This window comes from Eubalaena glacialis, chromosome 14 (assembly GCF_028564815.1).
Source record: "Eubalaena glacialis isolate mEubGla1 chromosome 14, mEubGla1.1.hap2.+ XY, whole genome shotgun sequence".
Lineage (NCBI taxonomy): Eukaryota > Metazoa > Chordata > Mammalia > Artiodactyla > Balaenidae > Eubalaena > Eubalaena glacialis.
In genome coordinates, this window is record NC_083729.1 from 83,654,658 (window position 1) to 83,680,124 (window position 25,467).

Below are 25,467 nucleotides of genomic sequence, written 5' to 3' on the forward strand. Positions count from 1 at the left end.
CGTTAAATATCCCAGGAAAGAGAAAAATGGATAAACAAGTTGTGGTACTTATGTACAATGGAATATCACTCAGCCACGAAATCAACCAGGGTGATACGGCACCTGTCAAGGGAATACACAGAGGACCCTGCACCTCCCCTCATCCAGCGGGACTGTCATAAGCTCTACACAGTGGCCCCGAGACGGCAGAAAGGCTGTTCTTCTAAGTACGACGAGGAGCCCACCGATGGTCTTCGCACAGGCTCGTTTCTCTGTGCAGAGGGCACCCCGTTCACTGGGTGCCTGGTGCCCTGCCCCCTGCCCGGCGCAATCAACCGAGTGGGAGTTGGGGTGACACCTGCCACACTCGCCTGGGTGGCCAGGGCGGAACACAGAGCTGCTTTCTCACTACTTTCTCACTGGTGAGAGCTAGAAACAGCTGCACCCCCTTCCCCGGGTCTCCAGAGAGAGGCCAGCCAACCGATGAGTTTTCCAGATGGATGAGATGAGCAGTGCCTCTAGGAACGTGACCTCAGGCACCTGCACCAGGGCCTCCGCTCTCCCCACGGAGGGGGGCCAGCCCGGCCCAGCCCGGCTTCCTACAGGCTCAGGGGACCCCAGACTGGAGAACAGGTGCTGGCAGCCCCTGCAGCACTCCCCGCCCTGGCAGCAGCCTTGTGGGTGAAGAATAAGGTCAAATCCAAATGCCTCCTGCTGAACCAATCCACTGAAGGGGCCTCACTCTACCCAGCACCTTTCGGTCCAAAAAGTCCACGGGTGACAAGAGTCCTGACCACCCCTGTGAACCGGCTTCAAGAGATCAGCCAGTTAAACTGTGCGAGGTTACAGGTGTCAACTGTCTTCACTGAAGATGACTGAGTGAGCAAAACCAGGGAACTAGACACGCAAAACACAGCCTAATTCCGTATGCAGAAGCCCTGAGACTGCATCCCAAAGCACCTGGACACAGGACTGTCCACGTGGCCTCAGACTCGGTGGTCTCAGTGCAGAGGGGCCCGGGCTCTCTCCGACCTTAGCTCTCTTTAGGTCATGTTTGCTGAGCAATAACTCAATTCCAGTGAAATGCACCCCTCCTAGGTGTTACAGTTCTACCAAAATTTAGAATATGTCTACCATGCCCCCCAAAAATCCCTCATGCCGTTATCTCAACCCACCTCCAACCCTGGCAACCACGGACCTGTTTTCTTCCCTATGGTTCTCCCTTTTCCAGGATGTCATACAAATGGAATCATACAGTATGTGCTTCTGAGTCTGGCTTCTTTCACTCAGCATGATGCCTTTTTACTGCTGAGTATATTTCATTGTGCAGATGTGCCAGTGAAATGTGGGATGTGGAAGTCTGTTTATCCAACTTCCCAGGTGAAGGACAGTAAAGATTATTTTCCTTTTGGGGCTGTCGTGAATAGAGCTGCTGTGGACATTTGCATATAAGCCTTGGTGTGGGTGAATGTTTTCATTTCTCTTGGGTCAGTACAATCTGGGAGTGGAGTCACTGAGTGGGGTACAGTAAGGTAATGGTTAAAATTACAAGAAATGGACTTCCCTGGTGGCACAGTGGTTAAGAATCCGCCTGCCAGTGCAGGGGACGTGGGTTTGAGCCCTGGTCCGGGAAGATCCCACATGCTGGGGAGCAACTAAGCCCGTGCGCCACAACTACTGAGCCTGCGCTCTAGAGCCCGTGAGCCACAACTACTGAAGCCCACGCGCCTAGAGCCCATGCTCCGCAACAAGAGAAGCCACCGCAATGAGAAGCCCGCACACTGCAACGAAGAGTAGACCCCGCTCGCCGCAACTAGAGAAAGCCCGCGCACAGCAACGAAGACCCAACACAGCCAAAAATAAATAAATAAATAAATAAATAAATAAATAAATAAAAATAAAATTACAATAAACTACTGAAGTGTTTTCCAAAGTGGCCGCACCATTTTGCCTTCTCACCAGCAAGGGATGAGAGTTCCGGTTACTCCATGTCCCCATCAGCACCTTTATATCAACAGTGTTTTCGAGTTTTGTGTTATATTGCTGTGTTTTATTGGGTTTTTTTTTAAGCCACTCTGATCTCTGTGTAATGGTATCTCACTGTGGTCTTAATTTGCATTTCCTTAACGACTAATGATGTTGAACATCTCTTCGTGGGCTGATGGGCCATCTGTAGCTCTTCTTTGGTCAAGTATCAGTTCAAGAATTTTTGCTCATTCATTCAATTGCTTTCCTGTCAAAGGGTTGTGAGGGTTCTACACGTATTCTGGATACAAGTCCTTTATCAGATAAGTGTTTTGAAAATATTTTCTTCTGGTTTGTTTTTTGTCTTTTAGTTTCTTAGCAGTGGTTTTTCAAAGAGCAGATGTTTTTAACTTCGATAAAATCCATTTTACCAACTTTTATAGTTTATGCTTTTTGTGTCTGAAGCAATCTTTGCCTGGCCCAAGGTCACAAAGATTTTCTGCGATGTTTTATTCTATAAAGTTTTCGGGATTTTTTGCTTTTACTTTAGGCCCATGACCCATTTTTGTTCATTGTTACACATGTTGTAAGGGATGGGTTGAGGCTTTGGGGTTTGATTATCCTTTCTCTGATGGGTTTCCTTGGCACTTTTGTTGAAAATCAATTGATCATTTACGTGTGGGTCTACTCGTAGACGCTATTCTGTTCCACTGACCTGTATATCTGTCTTTCACCATTACCACGCTATCTTGATTACTGTTGTTTTAGAGTATACGTTCTAAAGTCAGGAGGTGTAAGTCTTCCAACTCTGCTCCTTTTCAAAACTGCTTTGGCTACTCTAGCTCTTTTGCCTTTATATATAAATTTTTGAATTATCTTGTCATTTTTTGAATTAGCTTATCATTATACAAAACATTTACATTTCTACATTTTCATTTGATTTATATTGAATCTCTAGATCAATTTGAGTTGGGTGCCTTACCTTTTTGAAAGTAAAAGGGTGGTTACCTTTCAGAGATATTATAAAAGGAAGACCAACCAGTTCCTCCCAGACCCACCCATGCAGAATGGCTTTGCCAAATGGCCTTGGCTCGAAGGGCTGAGTCGTGGAGTTCACATGTTCTGATGTGGAGGGGCACGTGTTGGGGGGAATAAGAAGGCAGTCTGCCTCTCCAACCTGCTACCTCAGACAGAAAGGAAAAGACACAAAAAGGAAAAGACCTGGAAATTAGGCCTGAGACCTACAACAGAAAGGAATATGGTTCCTGGACAAATTGTTGAAAAGGAGGTGACATCTAAGGGGCCATTGGAGGGTGAGTAGGAGTACACTAATGCAGAAGAGAAGAGGAAAGTTAATTCTTTAAAGGAAAATGCCAGAGCAAGGGGTAAAGGAGGCAGGAAGCTCAGGGCTGCAAAATGGGAGGAGACAGAGGTGGGGGATGAGGTCTGGAAGCCCATGCTAAGGGTCAGAACGCTGTTCTCTACGTATGGAAGCCCATGGAAACTCCTGAGTGGGAGGGGCATGATCAGATCTGTGTTTGAGAAAGATCCCCTTGGTGGCAGGCAAAAGATTCCCCTAGAGGCCATCTTGTGGAGGTGGCAACAGGTATGTGATGAGCAGGTCTGACTGGGGAAATGGCCAGGATCCTGGACGAGAAGGTCCCTAGAAAACAAAGCCACCAACTTGATACCAGACAAGAGATCAAAAGTGGATGGAGAATCAAAAAATGGGCAGAAGACCTAAATATACATTTCTCCAAGAATACATACAGATGGCCAATAGGCACATGAAAAGATGCTTAACATCGCTGATTAGTAGAGAAATGCAAATCAAAACTACAATAAGGTATCATCACCTCACACCAGTCAGAATGGCCATCAACAAAAAGTCTACAAATAATAAATGCTGGAGAGGGTGTAGAGAAAAGGGAACCCTCCTGCACTGTTGGTGGGAATGTAAATTGGTGCAGCCACTATGGAAAACAGTATGGAGTTTCCTCAAAAAACTAAAACTAGAGTTACCATATGATCCAACAATCCCACTCCTGGGCATATACCCAGAAAAGACAAAATCTCTAATTTGAAAAGATACATGGACCCCAATGTTCATAGCAGCACTATTTACAATAGGCCAGACATGGAAGCAACCTAGGTGTCCACTGACAGATGAATGGATAAAGAATATGTGGTGTGTATACTCAATGGAATATTACTTAATCATAAAAAAGAATGAAATAATGCCATTTGCACCAACATGGATGGATCTAAACATTATCATACCAAATGAAGTAAATCAGACAGAGAAGGACACATATATGATATCACTTATATGTGAAATCCAAAAACCTGATACAAATGAACTTATTACAAAACAGAAACAGACTCACAGACATACAAAACAAATTTATGGTTACCAAAGGGCAAAGGGGGTGGGGGAGGGCAAAGGGGGTAGGAGTTCGGGATTAGCAGATACAAACTACTATATATAAAATAGATAAACAACAAGGAGCTACTGTATACCACAGGGAACTATATTCAATGTCTCGGAATAACCTATAATGGAAAAGAATCTGAACAAGAATATGTATATATATTCTGGTGTACAGTCACTCTGCTGTACACAAGAAACTAACACAACATTGTAAATCAACCATACTTCAATTTTTAAACAGGGGTGGCGGACGGGATGGAGAGGCACATCCATGTACCCGTTAGTCCCCTGGACTCTGAGAAGCATCTACCACTCACCAGGCACATCCACAGCCCCATGCCGAGCTCTGCTGTACAACCTCGGCCCCCAAGGTCCTCACTAAGAGGATCTAACCCAGACACCCTGTGACCATTCATATTCTGCTCTTCGGAGGGCAAACTTTTGCATTAAGTTTATCTAAAAAACACAACCTTCCAAAAGATGGCTTTGCTTTTAAGATTATACCATTGGGATTGAATAAATTTCTTGGCAACCCCGCGTATAAATCTGGTTGGAGCCTCACTGTGAAGTCGGAAAAACAGACAGATGGAACAGTCGGCCAGAGAACCCCAGTGACAGAAACAACTACTCCCTGGAAGGGGAAAAAAGGCCAGAATGGCATCTTTGTTTATTTTTACAGACTTTGGAGAACAACAGTCTCCACCAGCTGTCTCCACAAGATCAAACCAGCTCCAAATGGGAGTCGCTAGGTGTTTGAAATCAATGTCCAATAGGCCTGATGGCCCTGTTTCTTGTCTTTTCCTCCCTTTGTATCTTAAGATGACAATTTCATTTGCTCATTGATGCAGCCTGTCCATTCAATAAATATTCTGCTTCATCTAGGAACTTCAAACTCTGCTTCTAATCTAAACCAGAACACAAAAGTACACGACCCCTTCACTTCCTGCTGGGCCCTCTTGGGCTCGTTCAGAAACCAATACCTGAAGGCAGTCTCAGAATGACCTAAAATCAGGGGGTCTGCCTTTTCGGTGTAAGGCCACACCCACCTTAGTCCAGCTCAGGGCTGATCAAGCTGTCAACTCGCCCACTTCCCTGGACTAATCACATGCAAGCTCCCCCATTCTCCCTTCCCCTTGCCAACCCTGAGAGGACCTCAAAACCTTTTAGGGGATTGGTACCTGTAGCTCCAATATTAGGTTTAGAGCACAGGCCTGAATGGGGTACTGATTCTATCGAAGAAACTGACAGAAAGAAATCAGTTGTGAGAATGATTTACCTTTAGCCTTCATCTAAAAGTCAAAACTCTGTGGTTTTCCATTTAACTATAACAAGCCAAATGGAAACTTCCCTTCCTTCCTCATTTACTTTTTTAAACTGAAGTGTAGTTGATTTACAATGTCGTGTTAGTTTCTGGTGCACAGCAAAGTGCTTCGTGTATGCGTGTGTGTGTCTGTGTGTGTATATATATATTCGTCTTCATGTTCTTTTCCATTATGGTTTATCACAGGATATTGAATATAGCTCCCTGTGCTATATAGTAGGACCGTGTTGTTTATCTGTTTTATATATAGTAGTTTGTATCTGCTAATCCCAAACTCCTAATTTATTCCTCCCACACCCCCTTTTCCCTTTGGTAACCACAAGTCTGTTCTCTATGTCTGTGAGTCTGTTTCCGTTTTGCAAATAAGTTCATCTGTGTCATATTTTAGATTCCACACACAAGTGAAATATCATACGGTATTTGCCTTTCTCTGACTTCACTTAGTACAATCGTCTTTAGGTCCATCCATCCTTCCTCATTTATTAGGAAAGGACAACCGACAAAAACAAAAAACAAAACAAAATAATTCTGTCAGGGGCCACTTTGCTGCTCTCACACCTTGCTTTCATGAGCCTTTCTTCGAAATATGGTCATAAGTGCCACGTGCAAAAATTCCCCGCTGTTGTTGCGTGCGAGCTCTCCACCATATCGGAGAACGAGCGCCGGAGCTGAGCCGATCCCTCCTGAGCCCGGTTCATCCCGGCCCAGGGGTTCCCACCAGGAGGGAGCAGGCTTCCTCGGGCTGCTGCCCTGTGACAGGCAGGAAGAACATCTAAACTCTCTTTCAATCTTGTAGAAAAAGAAAAAACAAAACACCCACACAGTGGGGAACAATTTCCCCGCTGGGCGGGTAGTGGGGCCCCTAGAGCTGTTACCTGCAAAGGGCACTTCTGGGGGTTACCCAGCTGTCACCACCGTGTGGATTCCACCCAAAAACCTCAAGCCAAACAGCGGGGAATGAACATCAAGAGACAATTTTCCACTCTGTGAAAAATGACTTGACTTTACAAAAATAAATTAAAATGCCATGACAATAAATGAAATGTGTGCAGGACTTGCTGTCAAACACATGGTTGGTCACAGTAGATGCTCTTCCTTGCTTGGTACATCTATACGTTTGGAATATGACTACGTCATTCTCCACTTCCTGGCCCCTCAGCCCCCTATCCTACAGCACGTCACACACACACACACACACACACACACACACACACACAGAGGCACGCACACACTCTTGTATCACACGCATAGGTCTGGAGTAACAGGTGTAGCAGGGTTTAGAGGCTGAACCATCATGTCTGGGGCAGGAGTGGGGATGGCTGGCGTGTGCATGTGTTGGTGAGGAGCTGGGGGTAGGGGTCGGGCCGGGGACTGGTCTTGACTCTGAGCACTGTACACTGTAGTCACTGTAACAAAGGAGATTTGATAGCTGAGGCACCAACGCAGATGCACCAAAACAAAACCGGGCATCCTTCGAGCCATAAGCTCCTTTCTTGCCGCACAAGAGCCCCTCTTGCTCCAGGAAGCTCTGCCCCACATGTCTGCAGCAGCCTGAGAGGTGCTGCCTGCTAGCAGCGTTATTGGATTTTATAGGCTCCTTCCCCTCCTCCCACACTCATGTCCTTTAAGGCCACCGAGTCTGTCCCTCTTCATAGGTGAGCCCATCCTCCCAATACTGGCCTCTTGGAACCACATTCGCCTCTTCCCTCCCCTTCATCTCACCCCCACCTACTGAAGGAGTCTGCTGGGGTTTCTCCACCACCTCGCTTGGCCCCAGCCCTGCTGTTAGAATTCTGGAAACAGACCTGGTGATTAGAACCAAAAGTCCCGAACTGTGTTTCCAAAAACATCCCTATCCACACAAGAAAGACCCAGGAAAACCTCAATCCCGTCATCTGGGCTCTGGGCAAACGTGACAAGGGGATTGGAAACCATTTCTCAATAGCAACCGTGAGCTTTTGAAGTGATCAAGAACTACGGAGACACAGATACAACCCCATTTAAAAAGTAATCAACAGGAAAATAGTACAGCAGCTCCTCAAAAGTCTACAAATAAAATTACCGTGTGATCCACCAATTCCACCCAAAAGAATTGAATGCAAAGTTTCAAAGAGATATTTGTACGCCCGTGTTCACAGCAGCATTATTAACAATAACCAAAAGACGGAAACAACCCAAATGTCCATCGACAGGTGAATGGATAAAGAAAAAGTTACGTATGGAATGGAATAGTATACAGCCTTAAAAAAGGAAGGGAATTCTGACACATGCTACATGAATGAACCCTGAGGATATTCTGCTAAGTGAAATAAGCCAGCCACAGAAGGACAAATACCATATGATTCCACTTCTACGAGGTTCCTCGAGTCATCAAATTCAGAGACAGAAAGTAGAATGGTGGTTGCCGGGGGCTTGGGACGGTGGTGTCAGTGTTCAGCGGGTGCAGACTTTCAGTCTGGGAGGATGAAAAAGTTCTGGAGATGATGGTGGTGATGGCTGCACAACAGTGTGAATGTGCTTAATGCCACGGAGCTGTACACTCCCTAATCCTTTTTAAGTGTTCAAATGGTAAATTTTATTTTTTAGATCATTTTTAATCTAAAAAAAATGACACAAATGAACTTATTTACAAAACAGAAATAGACTCACAAACAGAAGACAAACTATGGTTACCAAAAGGAGGGAGGGGGGACATGAATTAGGAGTTTGGGATTAACATATACACACTACAATATATAAAATAGGAAAACAAGGTCCTACTGTATAGCACAGGGAACTATACTCAATATCTTGTAATAACCTATAATAGAAAAGAACCTGAAAATAAATATATATATATATATATATATATGTATCGATATAACTGAGTCAATTTGCTGTACACTTGAAACTAACACAACATTGTAAATTAAGTATATGCCAACAAATAAATAAATAATATGGTAAATTTTTGTTAGGTATAATTTACCAAAAAACAGCAATCGACAAAAGGATGGAAGTAACAATTAATCTAAATAAGCTAGTAGGATTTTTAAAGAGGGGACACAACCAGAAACCCACCCCCTTCATCCTCCTCCTCCTATGTGAGGACAGAGGTGTGTGACAGGGCCAGGCAGCAGGAGGGACAGAAGAGCCACCACCAGGCAACACGGTGACCTGCAGGTGTCTGAGAGGAAAGGCCGATTCCTCCTGTGCCCGCTGACCCCGGAGACAGGACAAAGGCCATGGGGCAAGGGGCAGGTGGTGTGGCCCTGACCTGCAAATGTCTCCTCAGTGACACCGTATCAGTGTCACCCATTCCTGCAAACTGGAGGATTCTTCCTCACCACACTTGATAGCTGCTGTTGTGCTTCCTGGAATTTTTAAGTCAGAATCCCCTCTGTTTCAGAAATAATTTTTGCAAAACACAACCTCTGGGGACTTCCCTGGTGGTCCAGTGGTTAAGACTTCACCTTCCAATGCAGGGATTGCAGGTTTGATCCCTGGTCAGGGAGCTAAGATCCCACATGCCTCGGGGCCAAAAAACCAAAAACATAAAACAGAAGCAATATTGCAACAAAGTCAATAAAGACTTTTAACAAATGGTCCACATCAAAAAAAAAAAATCTTAAAAAAAAAAAAGCAAAAAAACCACAACCTCTGATAAGGCCTCCGTTATTTTAAGATGTTGGTACCTGGACAGGTCAAACGCTCCTCACGACCTCTCCCCACCTTGGCTTGTGTCAATCGGATGTGGAAATTGTACATTTACACTTTGTTCGAGGCCCAGCCAAGCCAAAAAAAAAAAAAAAAAGTCTCCGGGTCATCCCTGAGTTACAGCAATCACTTTCTAATCATTCTCTCCGCTCCTAAAGACTTCAGGCTCCTGGCAGGGGCACATGGATGCTGTGAGCCGCCTCTTGTGAATACGGGCTTTGCTGGGCCACCGCTCACTCCTGGGGGCCCCAGCCCCTGAGGCATATGGTGAAGGCACTCGGAACTGGCAAAGGAAGCTCAGTAGATACCTTCACTTTCCTCCTCCTCCACCTCACTACTTCCCTTTGTAACTTATTTAGGTTTGTCTTCGCTTTTTGCTGCATTTATGCAAATATCCATGACTCCCTGCTCTGAACCTAACAGCCCAGAGCTAAGACAGGAGATGGGACAGCCTGGAGGCAAACTTCCCTGGAAACACAGCCCAGGGGCAGCTCCCTTGGCCAGGACGTCCCCCGTGAGAGCACAGCAGTGGCCTGGCCAGGAGGAGCGCGGGGCTAGGCTCCTTGGATGGAGCCTGGACTCAGAAGGCAGATGCTCCCGTAGACAGACAACTGCTAGCCTTTCAGCTTGCCTGCCATCCAGCCTGGGCAGGGCCTTTGTTCTGAGGAGTGGGTTCTACGTTTAGGGTTGCGACTGAACTCCTAGGGCTACAGAAGGAAGGCTGAGGCAGCCAGGATCCACCCCACCCCTCCACAGCCTCCCCATACGCTGCCTCTCCTCCAAATACATGTCAAACAGTCATTGAAAGGCTATGTGTTCTCAGGGACCTGTATTCTCAGCCTGCCCAGGCATCTCCCTGAGCCAGCTGGACCTGCGTCCCACTCTCGCACTTTAGTGGAATGAGGATGGTTTAAGGGCCGCTGCCTCTAAGAAGTCTCCTTTGATTGGCTGACCTCCTCCTATGAGAACTGCATCTGTCCTGTCTTCTTCATACATACCCCTTGTGTACCCCCAACTAGTGAGTGCCTTGTAGCAAGGACAGTCTTAAATTTCTTTTCACAAGTGCTCTAAATAAATACTCCAACATTCAGCTGGGCTCTATGGCAGAGTGCATTTCCAAATATGGCCAAACAAAGCTCTGCCACCTCTCATGTTCTTGTTACAATGTGACCGACACTCCTTCGGCTGAGTGGGGGGTTCTCTACTCCCTCCCTCTGAACACAAGTTGGGGCTCGCGACTGTGCCAACCAATAGAACAAGGTGGAAGTGATGCTCTGTGAGGCTGGGCCACAGAACGGAGACAGCTTCCACGTGGTTCTCTCTTTCCAGGACACTCACTCAGAGAAAGCCAACCACCATGCTGTGAGGAAGCTCAAAAGAGCCCATGTGGAGAGGAACAGAGGCTGCCGCCCCAGCCACGAGCCAGCCTCACCCACCGGACACAAGAGCAAGTGAGCCTTCCGATGACTCGCTCCCCAGCCCTTGAGTCCCCCAGCACAGGCTCCAGACCCTGTGAAGCAGAGACAAGCCATCTTCACTGCCCTTTCCAGACCCCTGACCCACACACTGCACAAGCATGATAAATGGTCGTCCAGTGACAGTAGGCAGATAGGAACTGGGGCAGAATCCATAAATGTGGCCACAGGATGAGCAGCTCCAAAGCTCCGCCCTCTCTGAAATGGACGTTCGTTTACCACCCGAACATCCTTCTTTCCCTTCATCACAAGGGAGCTCCTGTCCTTGGCTCCCGTAGGGCCATGGCTCAGGGTGCCTACCTTTCTACTCAGCCTCGTAAACCTCCATCTACCAGCCACATTTCCTCAGCGAGGCGGCTGCTGTGGGGAAAGAGGAACAAAGGGGAATGTTGTTTACAATCCAAGTGAAGTGCTTTCTTCCATGGAGCGCCCACCACCTCCATGGGGCGCCCACCACCTCCATGGGGCTGTGATAGGGAAGAAGAAATCTGACCCCATACTGAATCTGTTTCTTTTACTTTAACCTTTGTATTCTATTGCTCTTGCTACAAGTTAATCACTAAAAGAATGTTGCCTATAGCCTGGAATATACAAGGTAGCCCATTCTCAAGTCTCTGACCTTTAAAGGTATAACACTTTCCCATTCACATAGAGATAAAAAGTTGCAGAACAGAGAATAACATTTGTCTTGTTGGAGGTTTATAGGAACATTGTGCCCTGACCTACACGGACAGCTGCAAGAACAAAGGATTCCAGCATCAAGAAGTCTGCAACAACCAGCCGCACCCCCTCCCCTTTTAGTATGAAAGAAGCCTGGATGGATCTTTGGGACACTAGTCCATCTTCACAGTCTGCTGGCTTTCTGAATAAAGTCGCTAAGCCAGGCCCTCGCTTGGCTTTCTGGCCTCGTTTCTCATGCAGGACATCCCTGTTTCCACATCTCACCCTTGGACAGAGTCCACTCCCAGAAATCACGTCGGGTCCCTGCTCTAGAACATTACATTTTTGACTTTAAAAGAGATGGGCGGGGCTTCCCTGTTGGCACAGTGGTTGAGAATCCGCCTGCCAATGCAGGGGACACGGGTTCGAGCCCTGGTCTGGGAAGATCCCACATGCCGCAGGGCAACTAAGCCCGTGCGCCACAACTACTGAGCTCATGTGCCACAACTACTGAAGCCCACGCGCCTAGAGCCCGTGCTCCACAACAAGAAAAGCCATCGCGATGAGGAACCCATGCACTGCAACGAAGAGTAGCCCCCGCTCGCCGCAATCAGAGAAAGCCCGCGCACAGCAAAGAAGACCCAACACAGCCAAAAATAAATAAAACAGATAAATTTAAAAAAAAAAAAGAAATGGGCTATCTACCACAACTTTTATGTAAAAATCTTATTCCTCCAAAGACTGATTAACTCTCACCAATCAAGCAACTAGAACAATTTCATCTAATTGCTATCACACTGACATCACAGATAGAGCAGCCACCAAAATTAAGCTCAAAAACTTGTAGACTCAAGCAAACCAAAAGCTATAAATCAGTAAGGATACTCCTTAAAAGAAAAAATGTAACTTTACCTGTGGCTATAGCGAATGGCTATCATCAACCCAAGGTGCAATTAAAAAGAGAGAGGAATACATATTAAATAATATCAAGCATATGCTGAATTCACAAGAAAACTGACTTAACATGTCAATTTTTTTTAAACATTTCTTAAAACACCTTCCTGCTAATGCTTCCTAAATAACACTTTTTTTTTAAATAACACGTTTTAATGATCAATCTTTAGTTTCAACTTCACCTTAAAGGATAATGGTATTTTGAAAAGGTCTTAAACAGGGTACAATATTCCATTGTGGATTAGACAGAAGGTGTCTCGCATCAGGAAAGACTTCCAAAACAGGGCTCTTTTTTGCCTTTTTAAAAATGCTTTCAGGGCTTCCCTGGTGGTGCAGTGGTTAGGAGTCCGCCTGCCAATGCAGGAGACACGGGTTCAAGCCCTGGTCCGGGAAGATCCCACGTGCTGTGGAACAGCTAAGCCCGTGTGCCACAGCTACTGAGCCTGCGCTCTAGAGCCCACGAGCCACAACTACTGAGCCCGCGTGCTGCAACTACTGAAGCCCGTGCACCTAGAGCCCGTGCTCCGCAACAAGAGAAGCCACCGCAATGAGAAGCCCACGCACCGCAACGAAGAGTAGCCCCCACTCGCCACAACTAGAGAAAGCCTGCACGCAGCAACGAAGACCCAACACAGCCAAAAAAAAATAAATGCTTTAATGTTTATTTTTTTTATTTTTTATTGAGGTGTAATTGCCAAATAAAAGGGTATCTATTTAAAGTGATGACATATACACATACATTGCAAAATGGTTAACACACATTATCACATTAATTAACACACTCATCGCCTCACAGAGTTACCTTTTATTTCTTTTTTGGTGAGAACACTTAAGATCTGCTCTCTTAGCCACTTTCAACTATGCAATACAGCGTTGTTAACTACAGTCACCATGCTGTACATTAGACCCTCAGAACTTATTCTTCTTAGCCCTGGAAGTTTGTGCCCTTTGACCAACATCTCCCCACCTACCCCCACCCTGCAGCCCCTGGCAACCACCATTCTACTCTGTTTCCATGAGCAAAACAGGGCTCTTTCAGCTCTGAGACAAAGCTGTGAAAAGATGGGATTGCAGAGCGGATCTGATTCTGAGATTTGCATTAGGAGAGCATGGCCACGCCCAGGTCCTGGGAGCGACCCTCTCACTACCTCCACCCCAGAGGGACTGACCACTTGGGCCAGAGCCTCCCTGAGGGGATCAGCACAGACTTCACCCTGATCCTGTCAGCTCAAGGCCAGCAAGGCAGCTCCGAGGACTGCAAGGAAATCACAGCTGTGATATACACATGACATCAAGAGAAAGTGTACACGACTGCCAGGCACGGCCACAAGCAGAGCCCGAGGTGACACTGCGATTTCCTCCTTACCCTGTAGGGGTGTCAGGGAAACCTCTCAAGCACAACTAGGGGTTGGACCATATGGCCTGGGCCTCGGCTGGTTCACGCAAGGCCAGTGGTGGATTACATGAGAGCCACGTTCAACTGCTAACCATAGGGGTGTCAGCAAGTGATTTAAACTCTCAGAGCCTCAATGTTCACAGTTGTAAAATGGGCAAAGTAATTATGTTCTCACCAGATTAACATAAGGATGAAACAATTTTTCTATCTATGTGTTTGTATCTGTGTGTATGCCCACGTGTGTACATATTGCCTGATGGATAGGAAAAAAACTCTATAAATAATCACTACCACTGTTTATAGGCAACACCCCATTGATGAAAATGTCACACTCCAAAATTTAATTTTTAATTGTTTTTAAGTTTAATTTTTGCAACTTTGCAAGTATTTCATCCTGTAAAACACAGTGGTCAGCCCTAATCATGCCTATGTAAGTCTCACTAACCCGCTTGTGGCTGAATTATGGCATGACTAGTTTAAGAATCTCAATTGCAGTTAAAAACCGAAGCGTCATCTATAATATCATTTCTGGGCCAAAAGTCCACCTAAGTAGCACCTTAACACCCCCAAACACGTCACTGCCCATTCCCTTGATGTCAGCTCCCATAGAAGTGAGGGTGGGGAGGTGACATTTGTGGCACCCTCCTGGGTGCTGCAAGATGACAGGAGGGTCCCTGGGGCAGTGGGAGGGTCGATGGGGTAAGCCAGAGCCAAGGGGAGGAAGAGTTAGGAGAAATCTTTGTGATAAGAAAGCCCAATTCTTCTAACCAGCTCAGGATACTTCAGAATCCCACAGCTAGTGTGGGAATAGCTCCAGAATCATTCGGCTGGGTGTCACCACTGCATGCACCTGAAGTATGGAATCAGCGATGGTGAGATGAGGCTTCATTTTACCGAAAGCATATCTAAAAGTGAAGGCATGAAATATATAACAGGTTGATTTCATAACCCCCTCGCCTGAATGCATTCAATTATCTATTTCAGCTCAGCCAGGAGTACATTTTCTCTGAGACTTCAGCAAACAGAAGAGGAAGATGCCTCAGGGACCAACAGGAATTTAAAGAAAAAGGACGAAATTACTGGGGGAATGAAATAAAAGTAGAAACTGCAGCCTAAAAAGGTCAGAATGAGCAATTTACCAATTTCACAGGCTGGGTAACTTCACATTTCCTGGGGTTAAAAAGTTCTGGCTTACAGTTAGGCTAATTATAAGATAATTTTACTGCCTGAATATTTTGATAAGCTTTGGAGTACTGTTTAACTGGTGGCTTTCCACAGTTGAAAGATAAGCCCTTGCTGGAGTAGGGAGAGGAAATGGGTCTGGGGAAGGACAAGAATAAGAAAAAAAAGCAGAAAAAGTTGTTACATGGCAGCTGTGCTGGTTAAAAGGGGCTAGGAGATAAATCCTTCACAGAAGCAAATTTGAATTAAGCATTTTTATTAGTCTTTTCTTGGCTTCTGAATCAAAAATGTTTTACAGTCATTTTTAAAAGGACACCTTTGTTAAGGAAGAGAGTGTGAACCTTGGGATGGTACAGACTCGCCACAGAATCCCGCAGGTCTCCAAAGATGCGCTAGGGAACAGGATGATTGGCACCTGTACAAAGACCCCAGAGCTATGTGGGAACCCACTGATGGGACGGATGGGAACAGGTCATTGTACAGTTCTTCTGGAATCCTGGCTTAAACGCCACATAGAATGCACTGGATCTGATTAGGCAGCCCTGAGAAGGTACTGGAACAGCGTAGAAAGTTATTGCGGGCCTCGCCATGAAACCCCACATTGGAACAGGTAAACGAGGCCAGTGAGCTGTGTGGGGAGCCTCCTTATGGCTCCTCCTCCTCCTCCATCGTACATATTATCTGACCCTAGAGAAGGCAGGGGAGGCAGAAACTTCTCTGAGGTTTCTGCCCCATAGAAAATGCCACATCAAGGTAACTGGGCCATCTGCTGAGAGATGGGCCAGAGGTGCTTTTCTCCCTCGGCCTTAGGGACGTCCATCAGCCAGCCAGGCCCCTGTGAGCCCTCACCCTGCTAAGAGGCATCAGCATCTCAGAAATTCTTCGAGGGGCTTCCCTGGTGGCGCAGTGGTTGAGAATCTGCCTGCCAATGCAGGGGACACGGGTTCGAGCCCTGGTCTGGGAAGATCCCACATGCCACGGAGCAACTAGGCCCGTGAGCCACAGCTACTGAGCCTGCGCGTCTGGAGCCTGTGCTCCGCAACAAGAGGCCGCGATAATGAGAGGCCCGCGCACCGCGATGAAGAGTGGCCCCCACTTGCCGCAACTAGAGAAAGCCCTCGCACAGAAACGAAGACCCAGCACAGCCATAAATAAATAAATAAATAAAATTTAAAAAAAAAAAAAAAAAAGAAATTCTTCGAGCAAGTCTCACCACTGCCTGTGTGTGCACACACAGGCACATGTGCACACATTCACACCCGACTCACTTGTATGTGTGTACACATAGGCACACATGTGCACACTCGTGTGTGCGTGCACACGCTTACACAGAGGCACATCCACACGCATGTATGCATGCACAGGTATGTGTGCATTCCTATTCATGCATGCATGTGCACATATAAATAAGCACGTGTTCCTGGGTGCACACGTGCACGTACATGCTTATACAATACTCGCATGCACCAGCACATGTGCACATATACGTACGGATACACATTCCTACAGCCATGTGTATATGCATTCACCCATGTGCATAGAGACACTTTGGCATTTGGAGAGGCCCATTGAGCCTCTTGAGACAAAGGGGGGCCTCAGACAATTGACCCTTTTGTTGCTGGTCTCAGCAGGGGCCCTGGGGAGAGAGAGGAGGGAGGCCCGGGGGTTGGCCCCCTGACCCCGGCCCAGCCCGGGCTGAGGCCCAGGGACACGGAGGTCAGCGGAGTTTTGTGCAGCCACCCTCCATCGAGAACACCCCCCCGGGACATACTGTAAGCATTGCCAGAGAGCACTTAACAAACTCCCATTTGGAGTACTTCTTTCGAGATTCCCACAATTTGTTAATAACAAAATTCAATCACATTTTAATGGCCAGGAAAGAGTAATTCAACGTTTTTTTTTTTTTCAAAATCTCCACCAACTACAAAAAACCTTTTTCCTGCTGCTTCGGCCTGAAAATGCTCCTTTTTTGGAACAGCTGACCGAGGCAGCTGTTTCGTATCAAGTCTAGGGGTTTTCTATATGACCCAGGGAGCTCAGACAACTGGCAGGCCTTCCTGCATTAAAGGGTAATCTGAGAATAATTTGCCATAAAACACCCAGAAGTGGGCCAGCTGTAGCCGGATACACCCTATAAAGCACCACGTGGATTGCGCAGACCGTGTAAAATAATCATAATTTTAGAAAACACATTTTTAAAATCCATCTTTTGAAAAAACTTTAAAGAAGTGGCTGGCACTGTCTTAGAAGGCAGTAGGGAACGTCCTTACAGGTGCACGGACTGTCACCAAGCGCCTCTTCCCTAAGGCCCGCTGGCCCAAGGGTCCCTGTGTTGCTGGGAATCTGCTGTGCTTCGTGTTTACGATGTGCTGTCACACACACAAGGCTGCCAGCGGCAGGTGAGGAGGAAAAGTCCAGTAAGGGCCAGCCTCCAAGTCATCCAGCTGGTGAGTGGCGCTCCAAGTGTGAGTCCAGAACTTTCTAGACCAGGGGTGGTTTGCTGGCCGGGGCTGTGACCAGAAGCCATGCCCCTTCACGTGGTCAGCCACCAACCAGCCACAGCCCTGGCACCAGTGCTCCCCGTTCCTCAAAAAAAAGCTGGACATCAGGGGTTTTATTATGAAAACTCCCATGTTTCAAACTGATTTGACTATTTTTCAAAAAACTACGGGAGCCAAACAAAACATGTCAGCGGAATTTGGCCAGGGGGCCACGGGTCTGCAACCTCGCTTTACACCTTTCCATGTTGCCAAGGCTCTCCTCGGGTTTTCCAGGCTTCCAATCTTGAATTAATGAGTTTGTGACAAATTTGGGGAAAGCCTTCCTGTTAGGTGTGACTCTTCCCTCCCTTTCCTATACTTTGGTGGTGCTTTTTTTATAGTTGTTTTTTTTTTTTTTTAATTTCAAGGGTCCAAAGATTTATAACATCACAAAATAAACTCACAGAGAAAGGTTTTTGTTTATTTTCCGCCTTTATTTTTTAAACGATTTCCTCCCCTTTTCTGGGAAATATGGGAAAGGAGCATGAAGGGGAGAAGAAGGGCCATGGCGTGGACAGAATCCCACACAAACAGAGCCACAGTGTGCTGGCCCAAGGATGGGAGGCAGGGAGAAAGTGATCCACCGAACACATCCTATTAACCCCTTCTCTGGCTCTCCTTCCAACACTGTCCTCTCCTCCTAATAGCCAGGGCCCCTGTGCTCCCGCAAGCAGCACCTTCCAGAGCTGGTCTTCCTGCAGGTAACACCCCAGACTTCCTGCCCCTCCGTGCGTGACTCTGAAACCCTGCCACACACGCCACAACCCACTAGTCCTCAGCAGTGGACGTCCGTCTAGGGCTCTCTTAGGCACTCGCTACTTCCTCTGAAAAATTAACTATGCTGGACCAGCCGATGCTTATGGTCAGTCGCAGGGAGCTTGGTGGTCCAGTCTCCCGCTTTTTCTTGCCTGTTTCCTCACATTACCTATTTCGTGGGGTTGTTTTAGGCAGATTAACTTAGACTTCTGGGATGAAGAGGAGCAGTCACAGCATCTCCTGCAAACTTGTGAGAAATGCACGTTCTCAGGCCCTGACCCAGACCTACTGAATTGGAAACTCTGGTGGGGGAGTGGAGTGCGGGGCAGGTAGCCAGTCCTCCAGGGGTCAAGTTTAGGAAGCGCTGAAAGAGATGATGTATGGAAAGAACTTAGCAAAAGGCTTGGCACAGGTGAATTCTTAGTAACTATGACGACGACGATGATGATGTAACATTGACAATGTTACAGTTCATAATAAAACTATTTTCATTTTATGTCCTCTTAATGTCACGTCAATGTCCTACACTCAACTGCAGGGATTATCATCGCTGTGAGCTCAGCCAGCTAGTAGGCCTGGGGTGATGTTTGGGGAGATGAGGCCTCCTGGGGCTCACAGGTGATTACCCACTCAGCAGGGAGAGGTGTCCGCACCCGGCTGAGATCCACTGTGTGCTGTCCACAAACAAGTACAGGGCCGGCTTCGTGGAGGCCAAGGGCAAAGTCTCAACAGGCTGCAGCCCTGCCCTCCCCCCACTGTGCTTCTCTCTCTCATTCCCATCAAAAGAGGGAGGAGACGGCAAGAAAGGCAGGAGGAAGAAACAACAACAACATATTTCTCATTATTGAGTTTATTTCGTGATGTTATCTTCCTTGGGCCCTTAAAATTAAATTTAAAAAAAAAACTGAAAAAGCTAAAGAAAAAGTCACACTTAAGGTTAGGAAAAGAAGGGCATATGTATAATACGTAAACTCTTTCCAGATTTGTCAGAAACCTAGTAATTCAAATCTGAAACTTTCAGAACCTGATGTAAAACTTGCTAAATCAATGGAAATTAACATTGAACAAACACTGACATGTAGGGGGTGGTTGTTTAACCAACCTAAGAAAACAAGTTGTTTTTAAGTCTCTAAGCCCCAAGTAACTGAAAAGGTAAGACCGGTGATGCTGCCGTTCTTCCTCGCCGTTCCTGGGAACCTGAGCCAGGCACCATCTTTTTGGAGTAAAAGTTAAACAGCTCTGCTTGGAAAGCTTGGAGATGAGTTTTCACAAGGACTTGCTTTGTCCCCCAATTCGCACAAATTAAAAACATCTGTGAGTCTGGAGTTGCTGCCCGTTCCCCCACCCCCCTAAGCAACAGCACCTGGGCCCCCTTCTGCCAGGCATCTTCCAGGGACCAAGCCCCATGAGCCATGGGTCAAGGGACCACCCCCTGCCCTGCTCTCAACCTCGGTACCATCCTCTGCAGAGAAACAACAGTAACTGCAGCCCCTCCCCAGGAGACAGGGGGCTGGACACTCTCAGGGCCTAGCAGTGACGAGGACTCCAGGAGGCCAGCTATCATCCTTGTCATTGTCATTAAGTGGCCGTGGTCTGTCCACCTGTGTCACAGCAGAGTGAACTCATGGGCGTACATCAGGGCCCGGTTACTCATCTTTGTGTGGCCGGTACCCAGAGCTGGATAAACAGGGCTGCCAGAGAGCTTCATGAACCACTGAATTCACTCCAGGGAGAATTCAGCTTGTATTCACTGAATTCACTTACAGCTTGTAAGTGTCAGAGGAGCTGACCGTATTTTTTTAAGCTTTAGGTTTCCAACAAAATAACAGTAGATTTTGGTTTCTTGGCTTCTCTTGATATGAATGGTTGGGTATTCGATACACACACTCTTTTCGTAGAAAACCTAATTTGCACCAGCGTGACGATGGACATGGATTCTGTGTGCAGCCTACATCACAGAACAACTAACCCAGAAAACTCTGGAACTTTCAGTGGCAAATACTACTTAAGTGAAAGCTTGATTATAAGTCAGAGTCGGCCGGGGGAGAAGGAAGAGGCTGAAGAGAAGAAAAGGAAATGTACGCGGACTGAAGGGGACAAATGGGTGACACCCTCACATGCAGTCAATAACAAGAGTATTTTAGGGCATTTCTATGGTGGATTTTGCCCTGTTCAATACAAGAAAATGAAAGGCCGCGCATAGCCTGTCACTGCAGCTTAGCGACCCCAAAACCGCTCGTTGACCCACTCTGACCCCCAGATCCTCATCGGAGTCAAGAGTAAAACTCCCAGGAAAGGAAATCCCTTTTTAATGTAAGACACAAAAATACTTTTAAAGAACCTGTTTCAAAGAAAGAATACCAGTTTTCTTCCTTCTAGTTCTTACCTACTTTCTCCTCTAATCAAATTCTTACCAGAAAGAAATTCACAAAAACATAAACAGACAAACAAAAATCCCTCCTCCCAGGTATATGGGACATGGGCTAAAATGAGGCCCTCCAGAAAACATGACAGCAGCTGTTAAAAAGACCGCAGTAAAAAGAATTTAAAAAATAATTTTAAAAAAGAGTGCAGTAGATCCACTGTTGAAAAAGAGACAATATATTTTTAAGTAAACGCTTAATTATGAGATAATTGTATTAATAGATTCACATGCAGGTATCTGAAATTATATAGAGAAATAATGGAGAGAAGCCCCATGTATCCTTGGCCCAGTTTCCTCCAAGATGTCATCCCCAGTGACATCTTGCAAAATTATCATGCAATATCAGTGAGGGTATTGACATCAATACAGTCCAGCTACAGAACATTTCTGTCACCTTGCGTTGCCCTTTTATAAATGCATCCATTTCCCTCCCACACTTATCCCTGTTTAGCCCCTGGCAACCATCAGTCTGTCCTCCAGTCCTGTAATTTTGCCTTTTCGAGAATGTAATATAAATGGAAGCCTACAGTATGTAACCTTTGGGGATTAGAGCTTTTCATTCAGCATCATTCTCTGGAGATTGATCCAGTTGGCTGCATGTACCAGTAGTTCATTCCTTTTCATTGCTGAGCGGTATTCCATGGCATACTGGAATACCACAGCCAAGTAATCTGTTAAAGGACATCTGGGCTATTTGCAGTTTAGGACTATTATACGTAAAGCTGCTATGAACATTCATGTGGAGGTATCTGCATGAACATAAGTTTTCATTTCTCTGGGATAAATGCCCAGGAGTGCAACTGCTGGGTCATACAGTAGTTGCATGTTCAATTTTATAAGAACCTGCCAAACCGATTTCCAAAGTGGTTGTACTGTTGTACAATCCCACCAGAAATGTATGAATGATACTGTTTCCCTGCATCCTCACTAGCTTTTGGTGTTATCACTTTTAAAAAAAATTTGTGCCATTCTGATAGGTATTATTCTGATAGCCATTGTGGTTTTAATTTACATTTTCCTAAGTGTCTAATGATGTTGAACATCTTTTCATGTGCTTATTTGCCAACGGTAGATTCTCCTCAGTGAAATGTTTGCCCATTTTCTATTTGGATTGGTTGTTTTTCACTGTTGAGTTTTGAGAACTCTTTCTATATTCTATATACTAGTCGTTTGTCAGATATGTGGTTTACAAATATTTTCTCCCAGTCTGTACCCTGTCTTTTCATCTGTGTAACAAGGTCTTTACAGAGCAAAAGTTATTTGTTTTGATGAAGTCCAACTTATTCTTTAAGGGATATGCCTTGGTGTCTACTCTAGTGAGGTGGATGGACCTAGAGTCTGTCATACAGAGTGAAGTAAGACAGAAAGAGAAAAACAAATACCGTATGCTAATGCATATATATGGAATTTTTTAAAAATGGTACTGATGAACCTAGTGGCAGGGCAGCAATAAAGATGCACACATAGAGAATGAACTTGAGGACACAGGGCAGGGGGGCAGGGCGGGGAAGGGGGAAGCTGGGGGCAAAGTGAGAGTAGCATCGACTACCAAATGTCCAATAGATAGCTAGTGGGAAGCAGCCGCATAGCACAGGGAGATCAGCTCGGTGCTTTGTGACCACCTAGAGGGGTGGGACAGGGAGGGTGGGAGGGAGGCTCAAGAGGGAGGGGATATGGGGGTATATGTATGCATATGGCTGATTCACTTTGTTGTACAACAGAAACTAACACAGCATTGTGAAGCAATTATACTCCAATAAAGATGTATAGAAAAACTTTGAAAATAAAAGTATTTTTAAAAAAACTCTTTGTATATCCGTAGACCCCAAAGATTTTCTCCTATTTTTTCTGAAAGTTTAATAAATTTATGTTTTACATTTAAAACCATGATCTATTTTGAGTTAACTTTTGTATAAGGTGTGAGACATTTTTTTAAGATTTTAATTTTATTGGAATATAGCTGATTTACAACGTTGTGTTAGTTTGTGTGTACAGCAAAGTGATTCAGTTATACAAATACATATATTCATTCTTTTTTAGATTCTTTTCTCATATGGGTTATCACAGAATATTGGGTAGAGTTCCCTGTGCTAACATTTTGCGGGGGTGGGGGTCGGGGGGGCATTGTTTGTTTATAGATGTCCAATTGCTCCAGCCCCATTTGTTGAAAAGGCTATCTTTTCTTCCATTGAATTTCTTTTGCACTTTTGTAAAGAATCAGTTGGGCATGTTTATTGGGGTTTATTTCTGGGCTCTCTATTCTGTTCCATCGATCTATTTGTCTGTCTCTCTGTCAAAACCACTAGACTTGATTACTATGTAAGTATTGAAATTGAGTAGACTGACTCCATCCACCTTATTCTTTTTCAAAAAGAAAATTTTTAGGAACTTCCCTGCTGGCACAGTGGTTAAGAATCCGCCTGCCAGTGCAGGGGACAAGGGTTCGAGCCCTGGTCCGGGAAGATCCCACATGCCGCGGAGCAACTAAGCCTGTGCGCCACAACTACTGAGCCTGCGCTCTAGGGCCTGTGAGCCACAACTACTGAGACCACATGCTGCAACTCCTGAAGCCCGCGCACCTACAGCCCGTGCTCCGCAACAAGAGAAGCCACCGCAATGAGAAGCCCGCGCACCGCAATGAAGAGTAGCCCCAGCTCGCCGCAACTAGAGGAAGCCCGCGCGCAGCAACGAAGACCCAATGCAGCCCAAAAATTAATTAATTAATTAATTAAAAAAATTTTTTTTAGCTATTCTGCTTCCTTTGCCTTCCCATATAAACTGTAGAATAATCTTGTGTATATTCACACACAAAAAAAATCTTGCTGGAATTTTGATAGAAATTGCATTAAACCTGTATATCAATTTTGAAGAAAATTGGCATCACTACCATATGGAGTCACCCAATCCATAAATGTGGTATCTGTCTCCATTCGTTTAGATCTTCTTTTATTTCTTTCATTACCATTGTATCATTTTCGGCATGCAGTTCCTATACATGTTTGTTAGATTTACTTCTGCGAATTGCTCCTCTCTCTCTTTTTGAGCAAGTGTGAATTATTTTGTTGTCCACATGTTCGTTGTTAATATATAGAAATACAATTTATTTGTGTATGTTTATCTTGTGTACTGCAACCTGCTAAATTCACTTAGCAGGTTCTAGGAGATTTTTCGTAGGTTCCTTGGGCTTTCTGTATAGACAAGCATCATCTCCAGATAGGATCGGTTTTGTTTCTCCTTTTCTCATTCAAATGCCTTTTCTTTTCTTGCTTTACTGCACCAGCTGGAAGGCCAGCACTATGTTGAGTAAGAGTAGTGAAAGCAGGCAGCCTTGCCTTGTTCCCAGCTTTAGGAAGAAAGCATGCAGTCATTCACCATTATGTATAATGTTAGCTATGGGGGAGGGTTGTAGATGTCCTTTATCAAATTGAGGAATTTCCCTTCTATTCCTATTTTTCTGACAGTTTTTATCATGAATGGGTGTTGAATTCTGTCAAATGCTTATTAAAAACACTTATCCTCCTTTAAACTATCCCCTCTCTTCTCCTCTGTCTAGTTTTTTAAAAAATACACAAAACAGGGGCTTCCCTGGTGGCGCGGTGGTCGAGAGTCTGCCTGCTAATGCAGGGGACACGGGTTCGAGCCCTGGTCTGGGATGAGCCCGCATGCCGCGGAGCGGCTAGGCCCGTGAGCCACAACTACTGAGCCTGCGCGTCTGGAGCTTGTGCTCCGCGACTGGAGGGGCCGCGGCGGTGGGAGGCCCGCGCACCGCGATGAAGAGTGGCCCCCGCTCGCCGCAGCTGGGGAAAGCCCTCGCACAGAAATGAAGACCCAGCACAGCCAAAAATAAATAAATAAATAAATAAATAAATAAATAAATAAATAATAAAATCAATTTGCTAAAAAAAAAAAAAAATACACAAAACGAATGAAAAACCAAGCCCTCTGTCCAGGTGTACAGAACATAGGCTAAGATGAAGCTTTCCGTAAAACACAATCACAGGTGTTACAAAAGAGTGCAGTAGATCTGATGTGAAAAGTGACACAACATACTTTTAAGCAAAAAATTGCAGGTACAACCTAAATGTGCATATAATGTGTTGAGGGGATATCTGATATTGAATGGTTATATATACAATTGTTAGAAAGGAAGTCTGGAAGACTAAATACCAAATTGTTGGATGGGAGGGGTTTGGGTGGAAAAGGATCTTCACTCCCTATCATTTTACACTCTTCTCCAGTGTGTAATGTGAATGCTTTAACATAAGCAGGTATTAATTGGTAATTTTTAAACGATCTAATAAGGGAAAGTATGGAAAACAATTACCTTGCAAAATGCTATGAACCATGTACTTTTTGCATAGCTGAATGCAATTTTTCTCTTAAGGTGCTGTCTTTTGTCAGCCTGAAACATGGATGCTTCGGCAAGGAGATATTATTAAAATATGTTCCACCGCCACTCAAATTCACACTGAATAAAAAGGACAACATTTTGAAATAAAGATTCAAGAAAGGGAGTAAAAGAATGAGGACACATCTCTTGGTAATAAAGTCTTTCACCCCTACCCCAGTAGATTCTCACAAAGGTTCCATCTCGTGACCTGAATTTTTAGGTCAGTATAACCTAAAGGTGCTAACTTCGGACTTTGCTGGGAGGGGAGGGAATTTGTCGAAATTGATGGATTTGATA

General features: G+C 45.4%; 1 protein-coding gene across 1 annotated transcript in view; it reads right to left on the reverse strand.

Annotated features, from left to right (window-relative positions):
• ACOXL (acyl-CoA oxidase like) overlaps positions 1–25,467 on the reverse strand; it is a 340,428-nt gene that overhangs the window by 252,961 nt on the left and 62,000 nt on the right. Inside the window, 1 exon segment of the mRNA XM_061210908.1 lies at positions 12,440–12,474. Coding sequence (XP_061066891.1) covers positions 12,440–12,474 — 35 coding nt within the window.